General features: G+C 42.0%; 1 protein-coding gene across 3 annotated transcripts in view; it reads left to right on the top strand.

The window, feature by feature from the left end:
* The window catches only part of SCN3B (sodium voltage-gated channel beta subunit 3), a 31734-nt gene that overhangs the window by 15673 nt on the left and 631 nt on the right, over positions 1–15430 (top strand). The window contains exons 5-6 of one of the 3 annotated variants that reach the window (XM_030331122.1): positions 11630–11697; positions 12066–12294. In XM_030331122.1, the coding sequence (XP_030186982.1) occupies positions 11630–11693 (64 nt within the window). In that variant the 3' untranslated portion in view covers positions 11694–11697; positions 12066–12294. Of the gene's footprint in view, positions 1–11629; positions 11709–12065; positions 12295–15430 lie in introns of those variants that run through there. The other 2 variants (XM_030331124.1, XM_030331123.1) reach the window with 2 other exon arrangements.

Below are 15430 nucleotides of genomic sequence, written 5' to 3'. Positions count from 1 at the left end.
GGAGTAGAGGCTCTCATCCTCCAATGTCCAGACTGCACCTTGGCCATTTTCACCAAGGCCCTAGTCACTCGGAGTGAGCACATCTGAGAAAAAGATGGGGTCTGAGGGCCCAGGGGGCCCCTCTGGCCTGTTATTTGGGGAGAAGAAGAAAAAACAGAACTCTCATAGATTTACAAGGCTGGCAACATGGCTGAGGGGATAACCTAAAAGCTGTAGACTATTATCACCTAAAAATGTTTGATATTTTGCATGATATCTATGATCCCAGGCAAGTAAAAATTACAACTGATACAAGGATAGAAAGTATTGATATACAAGAGAGGCTGTCATTCCTGGCGGAACCTAGGGTGCTTGGGTTTTAGTGCTCTGACAGGAAGTGCCCACACTTGGACAGGAAGTGTCTACAATGGGGCCTGCACAGAAAACAGAGTCATATACCCATTTTATGGATGAGAAAACTGAACCTGGGAGAGTGTGCCCGGGACCATGTGGCCCGAGGCCCCCAGCAGAGCCCGGATCCTCAAAGAGCTACAACACATGCAAAGGACAGATCAGAAAATCAGTCCACCCGTCTGGGGCAAAGCCAAGGAAACATATCCATCTTGGCCTGACTCCCAAGTAGAAACCTAAAAGATTCTTGAGAATTAGTAACCGCAAGCCCACTCTCACAATGTTTGGGATTTAAATTTTATACTACTTACATGATCCAGAAAGCTTCAAGCTGAGAAAGTCAATTAAAAGATTAATCCTCAGACAGCGATCACCACGTAGAAGCAAATGAAAAACCATTCTGAAGGGACCTACCCCACAGCTGAGGCTTAACAGGATTCCCTACATAAAGCATTGCTGAATCTGATTTCACAATCTGATCCAAAGCTAAAAGACACAGCAGCAAACAATCCAGCACAAGCAAGAGAAGTAACAAATGGCAAGATTACATCCCAGGAACTTCAGACACAAAAAGGACCTGGTAGAAGTTAGAAAATAAGTTTATTTAAAAGAGTGAAAGCAAGGGGCACCTGGGTGGTTCAGTTGGTTAAGTGTCTGACTTTGGCTGAGGTCATGATCTCACAGTCCATGAGCTCGAGCCCCACACTGGGCTCTGCGTTGACAGCTCAGAGCCTAGAGCCTGCTTTGGATTCTGTGTCTCCCTCTCTCTCCACTCTCCCCCACTCACGCTCTGCACTCTCTCTCTTTCTCTCTCAAAAATAAATAAACATTAAAAAAAAATTTTTTTAAAAGAGTGAAAGCAATTAAAAGAGGAACCAAAAGCCCAAGAATAGAATAATTTGCGAAGAAAAAAGAACAGGCAGATTTTAAATAGGAAGCTTAAAATCTGGAAATGAAAAATAAAGTCAATAAATTTTAAAACTTAATGGATTGGTTCACCAGAACAGTAGATAACAGACACACTGGAAACAAATGTAAGGAAGTTATAGAGAATGAAGCACAGAGATATAAAAGGCTGGAATATCAGACTGAAACATGAAGAAAGAAAATGTGAATATCTCTTAGAATAGAACAGAGAAGGGGGAGAGGAGCCAAGATGGCGGAACAGCATGGAAGTTTTTTGTGTGCCTCACGTCCCTGAGATACAGTCAGACCAACACTAACCCATCCTGCACACCTAGAAAACTGATCTGAGGATTAACACAACAGTTTGCACAACCTGAACCACAGAATTCAGCAGGTACCCGGCGCGGAGAGGTGAACTGGGGGAGACAAGCCACGGAGGGCAGGGGGCCGCTTTTGCATGCGGAGGGAGGACGGAGGCGAGACAGGGCGGCAGGGGGGAGAATACGGGAAAAGCATCCCCCCCACCCAAAAGCAGCTGGAGAGAAAACGGAAGAGTGGAAACAGCTGCAGAGATTGAACTAAAAAGGGAGAAAGGAGAAAGGAGAGGGTTTAAATTCCGTTAAGACTGTAGACAGGGGAGCGCAGAGGCTGCAACTCCGCAGCTCCATACCTGGCGGTGCTCTGGTGAGAAGGGTGAATCCCCAGGAGCAGAGTGGAGTCCGGGGTTCTTCAGGCCACACGGGGAGAGGCAGTTCACCTGCTGGGAGGACACCCGGTAGAGGCTATGTGGGTCCTCCAAAGGCAAGGCCCCAGCGGAGCCGGGAGAACAACTACGTTCGCTGGCGCTGGAACAACGTCGTTGGGGGTGAAGCCTGGTGCCAGGTGTGTGTTGTGATTTTCCACAGTCCCTGAAACACTGCTGCTACACTATCTCGCGAAGTTTTTCTGGGGCGGGCTGGCCCCGGGCGCAGTCTCTGGGCGTCAGCAGCAGCACGGTCCCGCAAATGTTCCTGGGTGCGGCCGGCACCTGGCCATTGCTTGGTGAGACCCTCCAGCAGACGGGCAGAACGGGTCAAAGCCGCAGCTTCTCAGGAGTTGGGAAACACAGCTGCATCTGAGACAAAACTCAGGAGGGAGGTGCTGCCTGGGGCTTGGTCACGAACCGTGTAAAAGCGGGAAGTAGATGGAATCCAAAGACAAAGGACGGGTGCGTGATTGCTGATCGGGGAGAACAGAATTCAGATACTAGAGACCGGGTGTCTGGGTGACGCCATGGCATCGCTCCCGCGCATGCGCATACGCACCTACAAGCGCCACAACGATCTGCCCCAGTAAGCTAAGCAGCGCCATCTAGTGGAGAACGGAGCCGTTACACTAAGCCCCGCCCAACTGGGCCAAACTCGAGCTTCAGGAACACAAATCTCTCCGCCTGCTTAGTTTATGGACTATAAAGGGCTTCATAGTTTGACTTCTAAGGGAAAACGAGGTAATTTCAGTCGTATTTTTGTTCGACTGACCGTTCGCCAGTCCATCTATTCAGTTTTCTTTTTTTTTCTTTTTCGTTTCTTTTTTCTTGAATACAGAAAGAGAAAAAAATTCATCTTTATTTTCAATTTTTATTAAAAATATTTTTCAATCTTTTTCTACTATATTTTTTACTTTTTTTTTGGTGTGAAAAAGATGATTTTATTAAAGCATGGAGACAGGACCCGTGGGCAGGAAGAGCTGCCTATATTTTTTACTTTTGTGCAAATTTTTTCAAATTCTATTTTACTTCCATCATTTCATTTTAGTCTACTTCAGTGTATTTTTTCAAATTTTCAAACGATTTCCTTTTTTTTTCTTTCCCCTTTTTTCTCTAATCTGTCAAGCCCCTTTCAACACCCAGACCAAAACACACCTAGGATCTAGATCTAGCATCATTTACTCGATTTTGTGTGTGTGTTTGTTTTTAATTTTTAAATTTTTTTAATTTTAATTTTTTTACCTCATTAATTCCTTTTCTCCCTTCAAAATGATGAAATGAAGGAATTCACCCCAAAAGAAAGAGCAGGAAGAAACAACAGCCAGGGAATTAACCAACATAGATACAAGCAAGATGTCTGAACCAGAATTTAGAATCAGGATAATAAGAATACTAGCAGGAGTCGAAAATAGATTAGAATCCCTTTATGCTGAGATAAAAGAAGTAAAAGCTAGTCAGGATGAAATAAAAAATGTTATAACTGAGCTGCAGTTGTGAATGGAGGCCACGGCAGCAAGAATGGATGAGGCAGAACAGAGAATCAGCAATATAGAGGACAAACTTATGGAGAATAATGAAGCAGAAAAAAAGAGGGAGATTAAGGCAAAAGAGCACAATTTAAGAATTAGAGAAATCAGTGACTCATTAAAAAGGAACATCATCAAAATCATAGAGGTCCCAGAAGAGGAAGAGAGAGAAATAGGGGTAGAAGGATTATGTGAGCAAATCATAGAGAAAAACTTTCCTAACCTGGGGAAAGACACAAACATTAAAATTCAGGAAGCACAGAGGACTCCCATTAGATTCAACAAAAACCAACCATCAACAAGGCATATCATAGTCAAATTCACAAAATATTCAGGCAAGGAGAGAATCATGAAAGCAGCAAGGGAAAAAAAGTCCTTAACCTACAAAGGAAGACAGATCAGGTTTGCAGCAGACCTATCCACAGAAACTTGGCAGGCCAGAAAGGAGTAGCAGGATATATTCCATGTGCTGAATCAGAAAAATATGCAGCCAAGAATTCTTTATCCAGCAAGGCCGTCATTCAAAATAGAAGGAGAGGTAAAATGTTTCCCAGACAAACAAAAATTAAAGGAGTTTGTGATCACTAAACCAGCCCTGCAAGAAATTAAAAAACATTTTTTAACATTTATTCATTTTTGAAAGGCAGAGACAGACAGTGTGAATGGGGGAGGGGCAGAGAGAGAGGGAGACACAGAATTCTAAGCAGGCTCCAGGCTCCAAGCTGTCAGCACGGAGCCCGATGTGGGGGCTTCATCTCATGGACTGCAAGATCATGACCTGAGTTGAAATCAGCCGCCCAACTGGCTGAGCCACCGAGGTGCCACCCAGGTGCCCCATCTACAAGAAATTTTAAGGGGAACTCTCTGAGGGGAGAAAAGATGAAAAAAATAATAATAATAAAGACCAAAAGCAACAAAGACTAGAAAGGACCAGCGAACACCACCAGAAACTCCAACTCTACAAGCAACATAATGGCAATAAATTCATATCTTTCAGTACTCACTCTAAACATCAATGAGTCCATGCTCCAATCAAAAGACCTAGGTAACAGAATGGATAAGAAAACAAGATCTATCTATATGCTGTTTGTAAGAGACCCACTTCAGACCTAATGACACCTTCAGATTGAAAGTAAGGGGATAGATGGAGAACCATCTATCATGCTAACGGTCAACAAAAGAAAGCCAGAGTAGCCATACTTACATCGGGCAATCTAGACTTTAAAATAAGGACTGTATAAAGAGATGAAGAAGGGCATTATATCATTATGATAATTAATTATAATTTATATTATTGTTAATTATCATAATTAAGAATTATGATAATTGTATCATAATTAAAGGGTCTATCCACCAAGAAGACCTAACAATTGTTAACATTTATGCACCAAATGTGGAAACACCCAAATATATAAATCAATTAATCACAAACATAAAGAAACTCATTGATAGTAATATCATAATAGTAGGGGACTTCAATACCCCACTCACAGCAGTAGACAGATCATCTAATCAAAAAAATCAACAAAGAAACAATGGCTTTGAATGACACACTGGACCAGATGGATTTAACAGATATATTCAGAACATTTCATCCTAAAGCAGCAGAATATACATTCTTCTCCTGTGCACATGGAGCGTTCTCCAGAAAAGACCACATACTGGGTCTCAACAGCCCTCAACAAGTACAGAAAGACTGAGATCATACCATGCATATTTTCAGACCACAATGCTATGAAACTTGAAATGAACCACAAGAAAAAATTTGGAAAGGTAAGAAACACTTGGAGACTAAAGAACATCCTACTAAAGAATGAATGGGCTAACCAAGAAGTTAAAGAGGAAATTAAAAAGTTCATGAAACCAATGAAAATGATAACACCACAACCCAAAACCTCTGGGACGCAGCAAAGGCAGTCATAAGAGGAAAGTATATAGCAATCCAGGCCTTCCTAAAGAAGGAAGAAAGATCTCAGATATACAACCTAACCTTACACCTTAAAGAGCTGGAAAAAGAACAGCAAATAAAACCCCAAAACAGCAGAAGGCAGGAAATAATAAAGATCAGAGCAGAAATTAATGCTATCGAAACCAAAAAACAGTAGAACAGATCAATGAAACCAGAAGCTGGTTCTTTGAAAGAATTAACAAAATTGATAAACCATTAGCCAATTTGATCAAAAAGAAAAAGGAAAGGGCCAAATAAATAAAATCAAGAATGAAAGAGGAGATTGGGGCGCCTGGGTGTCTCAGTTGGTTGAGCGTCCGACTTTGGCTCAGGTCATGATCTTGCGGTCCATCCGTGAGTTCAAGCCCCGCGTTGGGCTCTGTGCTGACAGTTCGGAGCCTGGAGTCTGCTTCACATTCTGTGTCTCCCTCACTCTCTGCCCCTCCCCCACTCATGCTCTGTCTCTCTCTCAAAAATGAATAAACATTAAAAGAAAAAAAAAAGAGTGAAAGAGGAGAGATTGCAACCAACACAGCAGAAATAAAAATAATAAGAGAATATTATGAGCAATTATATGCCAATAAAATGGGCAATATGGAAGAAATGGACAAACTCCTAGAAACATATACACTACCAAAACTGAAACAGGAAGAAATAGAAAATTTGAACAGACCCATAACCAGTAAGGAAATTGAATTAGTAATAAAAAAATCTCCCAAAAAAGAAGAGTCCAGGGCCAGATGACTTTCCAGGGGAATTCTACCAAACATTTAAGGAAGAGTTAACACCCATTCTCTTGAAGCTGTTCCAAAAAATAGAAATGGAAGGAAAACTTCCAAACTCTTTCTATGAAGCCAGCATTACCTTGATTCCAAAACCAGAGACCCCGCTAAAAGGGTGAACTACAGACCAATTTCCCTGATGAACATGGATGCAAAAATCCTCAACAAGATATTCGCCAACCAGATCCACCAATACATTAAAAAAATTATTCACCACATCCAAGTGGGTTTTATACCCGGGATGCAGGGCTGGTTCAATATCCACAAAACAATCAATGTGATTCATCACATCAATAAAAGAAAGGACAAGAACCATATGATCCTCTCAATAGATGCAGAGAAAGCATTTGACAAAATACAGCATCCTTTCTTGATAAAAACCCTCAAGAAAGTAGGGATAGAAGGATCATACCTCAAGATCATAAAAACCATATAAGAAAGATTCAACACTAATGTCATCCTCAATGGGGAAAAACTGAGAGCTTTCCCCTTAAGGTGAGGAACAAGACAGGGATGTCCACTCTTGTCCCTGTTATTCAACATAGTACTGGCAGTCTTAGCCTCTGCAATAAGACAACACAAAGAAATAAAAGGTATCCAAACCAGCCAGGAGGAGGTCAAACTTTCAGTCTTCACAGATGACATGATACTCTATATGGAAAACCCAAAAGATTCCACCAAAAACCTGCTAGAACTGATCGATGAATTCAGCAAAGTTGCAAGATATAAAATCAATGCACAGAAATCAGTTGCATTCCTATACACCAACAATGAAGCAACAGAAAGAGAAATGAAGGAATTGATCCCATTTATACTTGCACCAAAAACCATAAAATACCTAGGAATAAATCTAACCAAAGAGGTGAAAAATCTATACACTGAAAACTATAGAAAGCTTATGAAAGAAATTGAAGAAGACATACAAAAAAATGGAAAAAGATTCCATGCTCCTGGATAGGAAGAACAAATATTGTTAAAATGTCAATACTACCCAAAGCAATCTACATATTCAATGCGATCCCTATCAAAATAACACCAGCATTCTTCACAGAGCTAGAACAAATAACCCTAAGATTTGTTTGGAATCAGAAAAAAACCCGAATAGCCAAAGCAATCTTGAAAAAGAAAACCAAAGCAGGAGGCATCACAATCCCGGACTTCAAGCTATACTACAAAGCTGTAATCATCAAGACAGGATGGTACTGGCACAAAAACAGACACGCAGATCAATGGAACAGAACAGAGAACCCAGAAATGGACCCACAAACGTATGGCCAACTAATCTTTGACAAAGCAGGAAAGAATATCCAATGGAAAAAAGACAGTCTCCTCAGTAAGTAGTGCTGGGAAAACTGGACAGCGACATGTAGAAAAATGAACCTGGCCCACTTTCTTACACCATGCACAAAAATAAACGCGAAATGGATGAAAGACCTAAATGTAAGACAGGAAGCCTTCAAAATCCGAGGAGAAAGCAGGCAAAAACCTCTTTGATCTTGGCCGCAGCAACTTCTTATTCAACATGTCTCCGGAGGCAAGGGAAACAAAAGCAAAAATGAACTACTGGAACCTCATCAAAATAAAAAGCTTCTGCACAGCGAAGGAAACAATCAGCAAAACTAAAAGCAACTGACAGAATGGGAGAAGATGTTTGCAAATGACATATCAGATAAAGGGTTAGTATCCAAAATCTATAAAGTACATACCAACTCAACACCCAAAACAATAATCCAGTGAAGAAATGGGCAAAAGTCACGAATAGACACTTCTCCAAAAAAGACATCCAGATGGCGAACCGACACAGGAAAAAATGCTCAACATCACTCATCACCAGGGAAATACAAATCAAAACCACAATGAGATACCACTTCACACCTGTCCAAATGGCTAACATTAACAACTCAGGCAACAACAGATGTTGGTGAGGATGTGGAGAAAGAGGATCTCTTTTGCATTGTTGGTGGCAATGCAAGCTGGTGCAGCCACTCTGGAAAACATGTGGAGGTTCCTCAAAAAACTAAAATTAGAACTACCCTACGACCCAGCAATTGCACTACTAGGTATTTATCCAAGGGATACGGGTGTGCTGTTTCGAAGGGACACATGCACCCCAATGTTTATAACAGCACTATCCACAATAGCCAAAGTGTGGAAGGAGCCCAAATGTCTATAAATGGATGAATGGATAAAGAAGATGTGGTATATATATACAATGGAGTATTACTCGGCAATCAAAAAGAATGAAATCTTGCCATTTGCAATTACGTGGATGGAACTGGAGGGTATTATGCTAAGCGAAATTAGTCAGAGAAAGACAAATATCATATGACTTCACTCATATGAGGACTTTAAGACACAGAACAGTCAGGCTCTGGGCTGATGGCTCAGAGCCTGGAGCCTGTTTCCGATTCTGTGTCTCCCTCTCTCTCTGCCCCTCCCCCGTTCATGCTCTGTCTCTCTCTGTCCCAAAAATAAATAAACGTTGAAAAAAAAAATTAAAAAAAAAAAAAAAAGACACAGAACAGATGAACACAAGGGAAGGGAAGCAAAAATAATATTAAAACAGAGAGGGGGACAAAACATAAGAGACTCAAATATGGAGAACAAACAGAGGGCTATTGGAGGGGGGATGGGCTAAATGGGTAACACCTAACAGAGGGTGTGTGTGTGGGGGGGGGGGGGGCTAAATGGGTAAGGGGCATTAAGGAATCTACTCCTGAAATCACTGTTGCACTATATGCTAACTAATTTGGATGTAAATTTAAAAAAAATAAAATTAAAGATTAAAAAAAAAAAGAATAGAATAGAGAAAATGGAGGAGAAACAATATTCGGAGATACAATGGCTAAACAGAGCATGACTTCTCAGATTCAGGAAGCACGCATGTCCTGAGCAGGATAAATATTAAATGTAAATACCAATCAGGGTTGCTTGGGTGGCTCAGTTGGTTGAGTTTCCAACTTCAGCTCAGGTCATGATCTCACGGTTTGTGAGTTCGAGCCCTGCATTGGGCTCTGTGCTGACAGCTCAGAGCCTGGAACATGCTTTGGATAATGTGTCTCCCCCTCTCTCTGCCCCTCACCTGCTCACGCTCTGTCTCTCTCTCTCAAAAATAAACATTAAAAAAAAAATCAAACACCAATCATCTTTAAAGTGATAAATGGCAGCCACTGAGATAACCTCCAGCAAATACCATCTGTGTTATAATATTAGACACGTCTCCCTGCTTCTATTAATATTATATTGCAGTTTGTAGGTAGTGTACTAAGTAAATACAAAAGGGGAAAAAAGAGTAAAAATTGTAAGGGAAGAAACTAAAGAATCATGATTCACACCCAGTATAATTATATACTATTGGTTTGAAACCTCCTATGGAGCTTCCCGGGTGTCACCTGAAACCTGCCCCCATACACGGAAGGCAGGGAGAGACTGAAGGAAGACGCAGGCCACCCCGATTGGGAGCTGGCAGGTTGAGTGAGCCAGGGTGCGAACGGAAGGCTTTTCGAGGGCAGCCACAAGATAAGCCTGCCAGAATCTTAAAGGTTTATGTAGAGAGGCCTTAGCTGGGTTCGGACATGTATATTGTCCAGATAGTCTTAACACCACATCCGTGTCCTAAGATGTGGCCTTGGGGCAGCTTCTGGAAGTGGGGAAGGCAACTGGAAGGGACACCCCAAGGAAAGTGGAAGGGGGAGCCCCTGATTGCTGGGGTCTGGCTTACAGGTCACCTGGCAGCCACATCCTTTCCATGACCCCCTCTACCACCTACATAGAAAATACAATGGAATCTACAGACAAACCGTTAGAGTGAGTGAGAATGTTCCACAAGACTGTTGATACAAATCACAACATAAAAGTATAAAAACCACCTATGGTTCCAGCCACAAAAATTTAGAAAAACATTTAAATATTGAAAACATTGGAAAACATTTCCGTTACAGTAGCAACAGTCTCCAGTACCTGGGAATACATTTGATAAAAACGTGCAAGACCTTTGAGGAGAAAAGCACAAAACTTTACTGAAAGACTTAAGACCTAACTAAATGGAGAATAAAAGCTCGCTGTTGTAAACATGGCAATTGTCTCCTAAATTAGTCTGCAAATTCAATGACATTTCAATCAAAATACCCATTAGATTGTTCAAGGAACTCAATTAGCTTGATCTTAAAAGTCACATGGAAGAGCAAAGAGCCAAAACTAGTCTAAACCAAGCGATGGCCAGATAGTGAATATTTTAGGCTTTGCAGGCTACACAGGGTCTCTGTTGTATATTGTTCTTTGGTTTTTCTTCTTTGTTTGTAACCCTTACAACTGTTCTTAGTTCACGAGCCATAGTTTGTCTATTTCAAAAAAAGAACAATACTTAAGGAAGGTGGCTGGTAGGACTTTTCCTATCAGATATGAAGATTTCTTATAGAGAAATTAAAGAATTTGTTGATACTGTCTTAAGCATACAGCACAAAGAGAATAAAACAGAGAGCCCCCAAATAGATAAATGTGTACATACAATTTTATATAATATATGACAGAAGTGGCACCACAATCACTTAGGGAAGAATGAACTCTCCAATATATGGTAGAAGGACGATTCCTTATGCATATGGAAAAGAAAGTAAGAGTCCCCATCTCTCACAGTAAACAAAAATAAGTTGTAAGTGGATGTAGAGATGAGATAAAACGTAAAACTTGAAAATTCTATTAAGGGAATATAAGACAGTATCTTCATTACACACAGAGAGGAAAAATGGATAATTTTCATGACACTATATCTAAAAATCTTTTGTTCATTACAAGAATCCATAAACAAAGTTTAGAGAGAAACCACAGACTGGGAGAAGATATTTTCAAGACACAAAACCATCAAAGAAAAATCCATGAGAGAGACATCTCAGAAGGAAAGCTGCCAAAGCAAATGAACAGTCTAATTACAGAAGCAGTAATCCAAATAGCCTATAATCTTATGAAAAATGTACATCAGCAGTGATCAGGGAAATAAATATTAAAGCAACTAAATAAATATTAAAAATGGATGTAATTTCACATCCATCAGTTTGGCCAACATTTTAATCTAACAATAAGAAGTCCTGAAATCCATGTGGATAAATGGGAAGATTCACACACTGCTAGTGGAGGGAAAAAATAAAAACACCTATTATTCTAGTTCCCTATGAAAGGACCATTCTAGTTTTCTCTTGGGACACACAGGAAGAAGGAAACGCAGAGCTATTCTATAGATGTCCTTGTTCCTGTGCCCTTGTTCTTTCCCTTTTCTTGTGTTCCCACCCCTGGGTACTAAAGTATTGATTCTCTCCCCCCATATGCCCTCCTCCAGGTCTGACTACCTTGCCATCCCATCAGAGAACAAAGAGAACTCTGCGGTACCAGTGGAAGAATAGAAGGGTGTGACTGAGGTGATGTACAGGGAAGGGCAGGCGAAGGTGGATAAGGATGGCAGCTTGTACAAGTGACTTGGTCACCCACACCCAAGTGACTTTAAATTTGACCCCGTAGATTTCTACCCTACCCAGAGTTCCCACCCTCGGGGTACTTCTTAAAGTCGATATCCAGGTCACAAAGCTCTGTGTGACGTCAAGCCCTTCAGAAAGTGAATTGCTTTGGCCTGAGCAATGTGAACTTCTTACCCACAGTGACAAAAAGTAGTCCCCCCACTCCCTCCTTTGTAAGGATTGTGGATTTGGTCAGTGTCTTTGGCTGGCCTGGACTGGGCCAGGCTGGAAATTCTCAGTGAGTTGTTTTATTGTTGGTAGGTGGGATGAACACTGAGGGACTGGATATTCCAGGTTCAGCGATGTTAACAGCATCAGGAGGGTGCCCCAGGGGCCAGATCACTTCCCTTCACGCATCCATCCTTCTATTCATTCATCATGCATCCGCTCACCTCTGAACTTTCACCCCTGACTTCTAACTCCATCAGACCTCTACACACCATAAGACTTGGCCAGTACTAAGGAGTAAATATTTCTACACGGACTCAACCTCACCCTGTTGCAGCTTTCAAGCAAGGAGCTCCCATGCCAACTGGACTTCCCTGTGCTCCCAATGACTTTGTACAAATGCTGAAGATGTCACACCCCTCTGTCCCTAACTGGTTGGAACTGGCTCATTCTTCTTTGTTGCAAGTGAATGGATGTCTTAATGGAAGGAAGTAAGAATGATTAATTTGGTTAAAGCAGGAGCATCATGAAGTGGGATTCCTTGAAATCAGTCCCTCCACCCCCACCCCCCGCCAAGTTCCTGGCCCACTTGACTAGAGCATCAGAGCAAAGCATGCCTTTTTAAGATCTTCAGTGATAGAAAGTTTAAGCATGGACCAAGATGTTCTCTGGAACTTGGTACTCTGGGGCTAGATCCCAATAGGTCTCTAAGGACTAGGTTGGCCTTGGCCCTTCACGAAGCCAAAGACAGAAGTGGCCCTTAAAAGTCATACAACATGTTCATCACCCTATTAGGGTAATGTATGTGTGCCCTCCAAGTGGAGCACACCATCTGAGATGGCTGGGAAGCATTATATTCTTGTGGGCATTGAAACTGAAATTTCTAAATTCTTTCCCTCAAAATTCCTGTAGGTCAGTATTATCCCTCCTTTTACAGGAGGCAACTGAGACTCGGGGCTCAACTAAGAGATTTCAGAGGATAAACTGGAACATAGTAAGCCTTAGGCGCTTCCCACTTGACACTTTCAGAGATGGGATAATTTTGGTTTTAAAAAGACCTTGAAACTGAGTTTGGCTACAGCCATCCCTCTTTCACAAGCACACGGGTGGACTGTCTGGCTGAGGTTAACTCTGATAGACCCACACACCTGGAAACTAGCCAAAAGGCAGAGAGGAGGACATGGGGTGGACATGAAGAGTTTCCTTAGTGAAAAGATTTGTGACTCTGAAAAATCCTCCAGAGACTGCATCTGGGAATATTTAAACTAAGAAACGTGCTTTTTAGTCTGAGAAGGATGATGAGAGAATGAGTGAAGTGATAGGGGCAGGATGGGCTAGGTGAATCCATGATGTCTAGTTGTTGAGGGTTTCTTTCCTTTCTAGATTTTGGGAGAGCACAGGGACACTGGAAAACTTTCAGTCAGTATCTTGTTTCGTTTTGAGTGACTGGTCCAAATGTGATGTCCTTCAGCACCTAGTGACCGAGGGGAAGGCTGCTTCATGGGTTCTGAAAACATGCAAGTGGCTGGGACTCAATGACAGGTGTCCCTCAGATCTGGGGGAATTCATGGGGAAAGATCACACTCCTCTGTCTTTGGGCCTCACCCGACGAATTCATTTTTTTTCCAACTCTTCCATTCTTGGGGAAGTACTTGACACAAGTCCTTGTTCACACGTTCAAGAGTCCAATTTTATTGAAGAAAATACTTGCAGTAAACTTACGGCCTTTCTCATTGGTAACTTTGCACATGATTCCTCCGAAACCGGGGACAGAATATAGATCATTTTTCGCACTTTATAGAGAATAGGCGTGGATTACTGTGCTGTTCTCCTGATCCCGTGGCTGGTGGATGGCTGAGCTTTCAGTAGGAGCGAGCTACTTCCTATCACCCCACCTTCCTCTTGCTTCCAGTAGACAATGCATCTAAGCATCGAACTCAAAATCAAGTCATATGCATGATGGCTGCCTTTTTGTTTTCTTTTTAAAAAGCCCACCCCAGATATTTCCTGAGTGGTTTTTAATGAACTGAATGGCACCTCCCATCTCCCCCCACCCCCCGCCCTTATTTACGTTTTACAGGTAATCTTTTTTTTTTTCTTAACTTCTCATTCTCAATTCTGTCATTAGAGCAATATGGTTTACAAAGTGCTTTCGTTTCTGTTACCTTAGCTCTCCACAGCTAGCCCTGTGGGGTGGGTATTACTGATACCCACATCACAAGTGAGCAAGCACACTGAGGCTGCTGGAGGCTAAGAAGCTTTACCACATGCTAAGGTCATACAGCCGGTAAGTGGAGAGCTCGGTTCCTTTTTCCACTTCGATCACAGCCGCATCGTTTCCTCTCATTGATGAGTTTTGCCTCATCTTTGCCTCTCCTGCTTGTCCTGAGATGTCTGACGTCTTCTCTCACCCCTAGTGCCACCCGACGGCTCCTCTACCACTTTGCTTCTTAGCCAGTGCTCCTAATGTGCTTTGAGAGTCTATCTCGTTTTGGTTTTCTCTTTCTAGTTGGTTTACACGTCACTCTTTCTCCCTTAGCGTAATTCAACTCCTTCTTGGGAGACTTGATCAGGACTACAGAACTAAGGGTAGTGTGACCCCCAACCTGCTTCAAATCCTCCCTGCTCCCCATATTCCTAGAGGACCCAGACCAAATGTGCATTGCTCTGGAAACTTCATCTGGCATGCTGTTCCTATAAAGGGCTTAGAAATGTTCTCAAGGGCTATTATCACTTTAGGAACCCCATCTGTTATCTTGGTGCTGGATATTTTCCATGACCAATCCTCAATAACACAATTCACTACAGACCAGGCCAGGCTTAGGTCTTATTTTCCTTTTCCTACTGCTTAACAGCCAAGAACTTGACCCTGCTCAAATCAGTTGGCACTGTATACACCCTGTCCTACTGACCTTTACTGCTAGCTCAGTCTTATATCACAGCCCTGACTCCTATGTGGACGTACTGTGACAGACACTGCCTGTACCTACTGCCACCTTTATTTTGTTTGTTTAAAAGCATTTTCCCTTATTTTCTCCATCCCCCAAAATCCACACACCCAGATTTCTCTTTGAGTTTCTGGTTTCTCCTTCGATGCCCGACTAGATGTTAGTAGGAAAGGAATTTTTCAAAGCAGGAACATGCTGGATACATGTGTATAGCAACGAATGGTTAAGACAAGAGACAGTAGCTCCCTCCTCTTCCTAGGAAACTACTAGATCAAAAAGGAAAGTACACCCAACTCAGAATCTGTGAACCTGACATCAGTCAGAGGGGAAAGGCTGTGTAACTGGCATCTTTGTAGGAAAAAGCAAAAGTTAGACACATTTCAGAATAGATCTTGGTTCTCCTTTCCCAAATTAACAAAGAAATAGAAAAGTACAGTAAAATGAAGCCTTCCTCACCCCTCCTTTTGTAAATGAAAGATCCCGAAGTCAGTGAATTCACCTAGTCACTGT

Source organism: Lynx canadensis, chromosome D1 (assembly GCF_007474595.2).
Source record: "Lynx canadensis isolate LIC74 chromosome D1, mLynCan4.pri.v2, whole genome shotgun sequence".
In the NCBI taxonomy this organism is placed as follows: Eukaryota; Metazoa; Chordata; class Mammalia; order Carnivora; family Felidae; genus Lynx; species Lynx canadensis.
The sequence above is the reverse complement of the archived record's forward strand: the minus strand, read 5'-3'. Positions and strand labels throughout refer to the sequence as shown.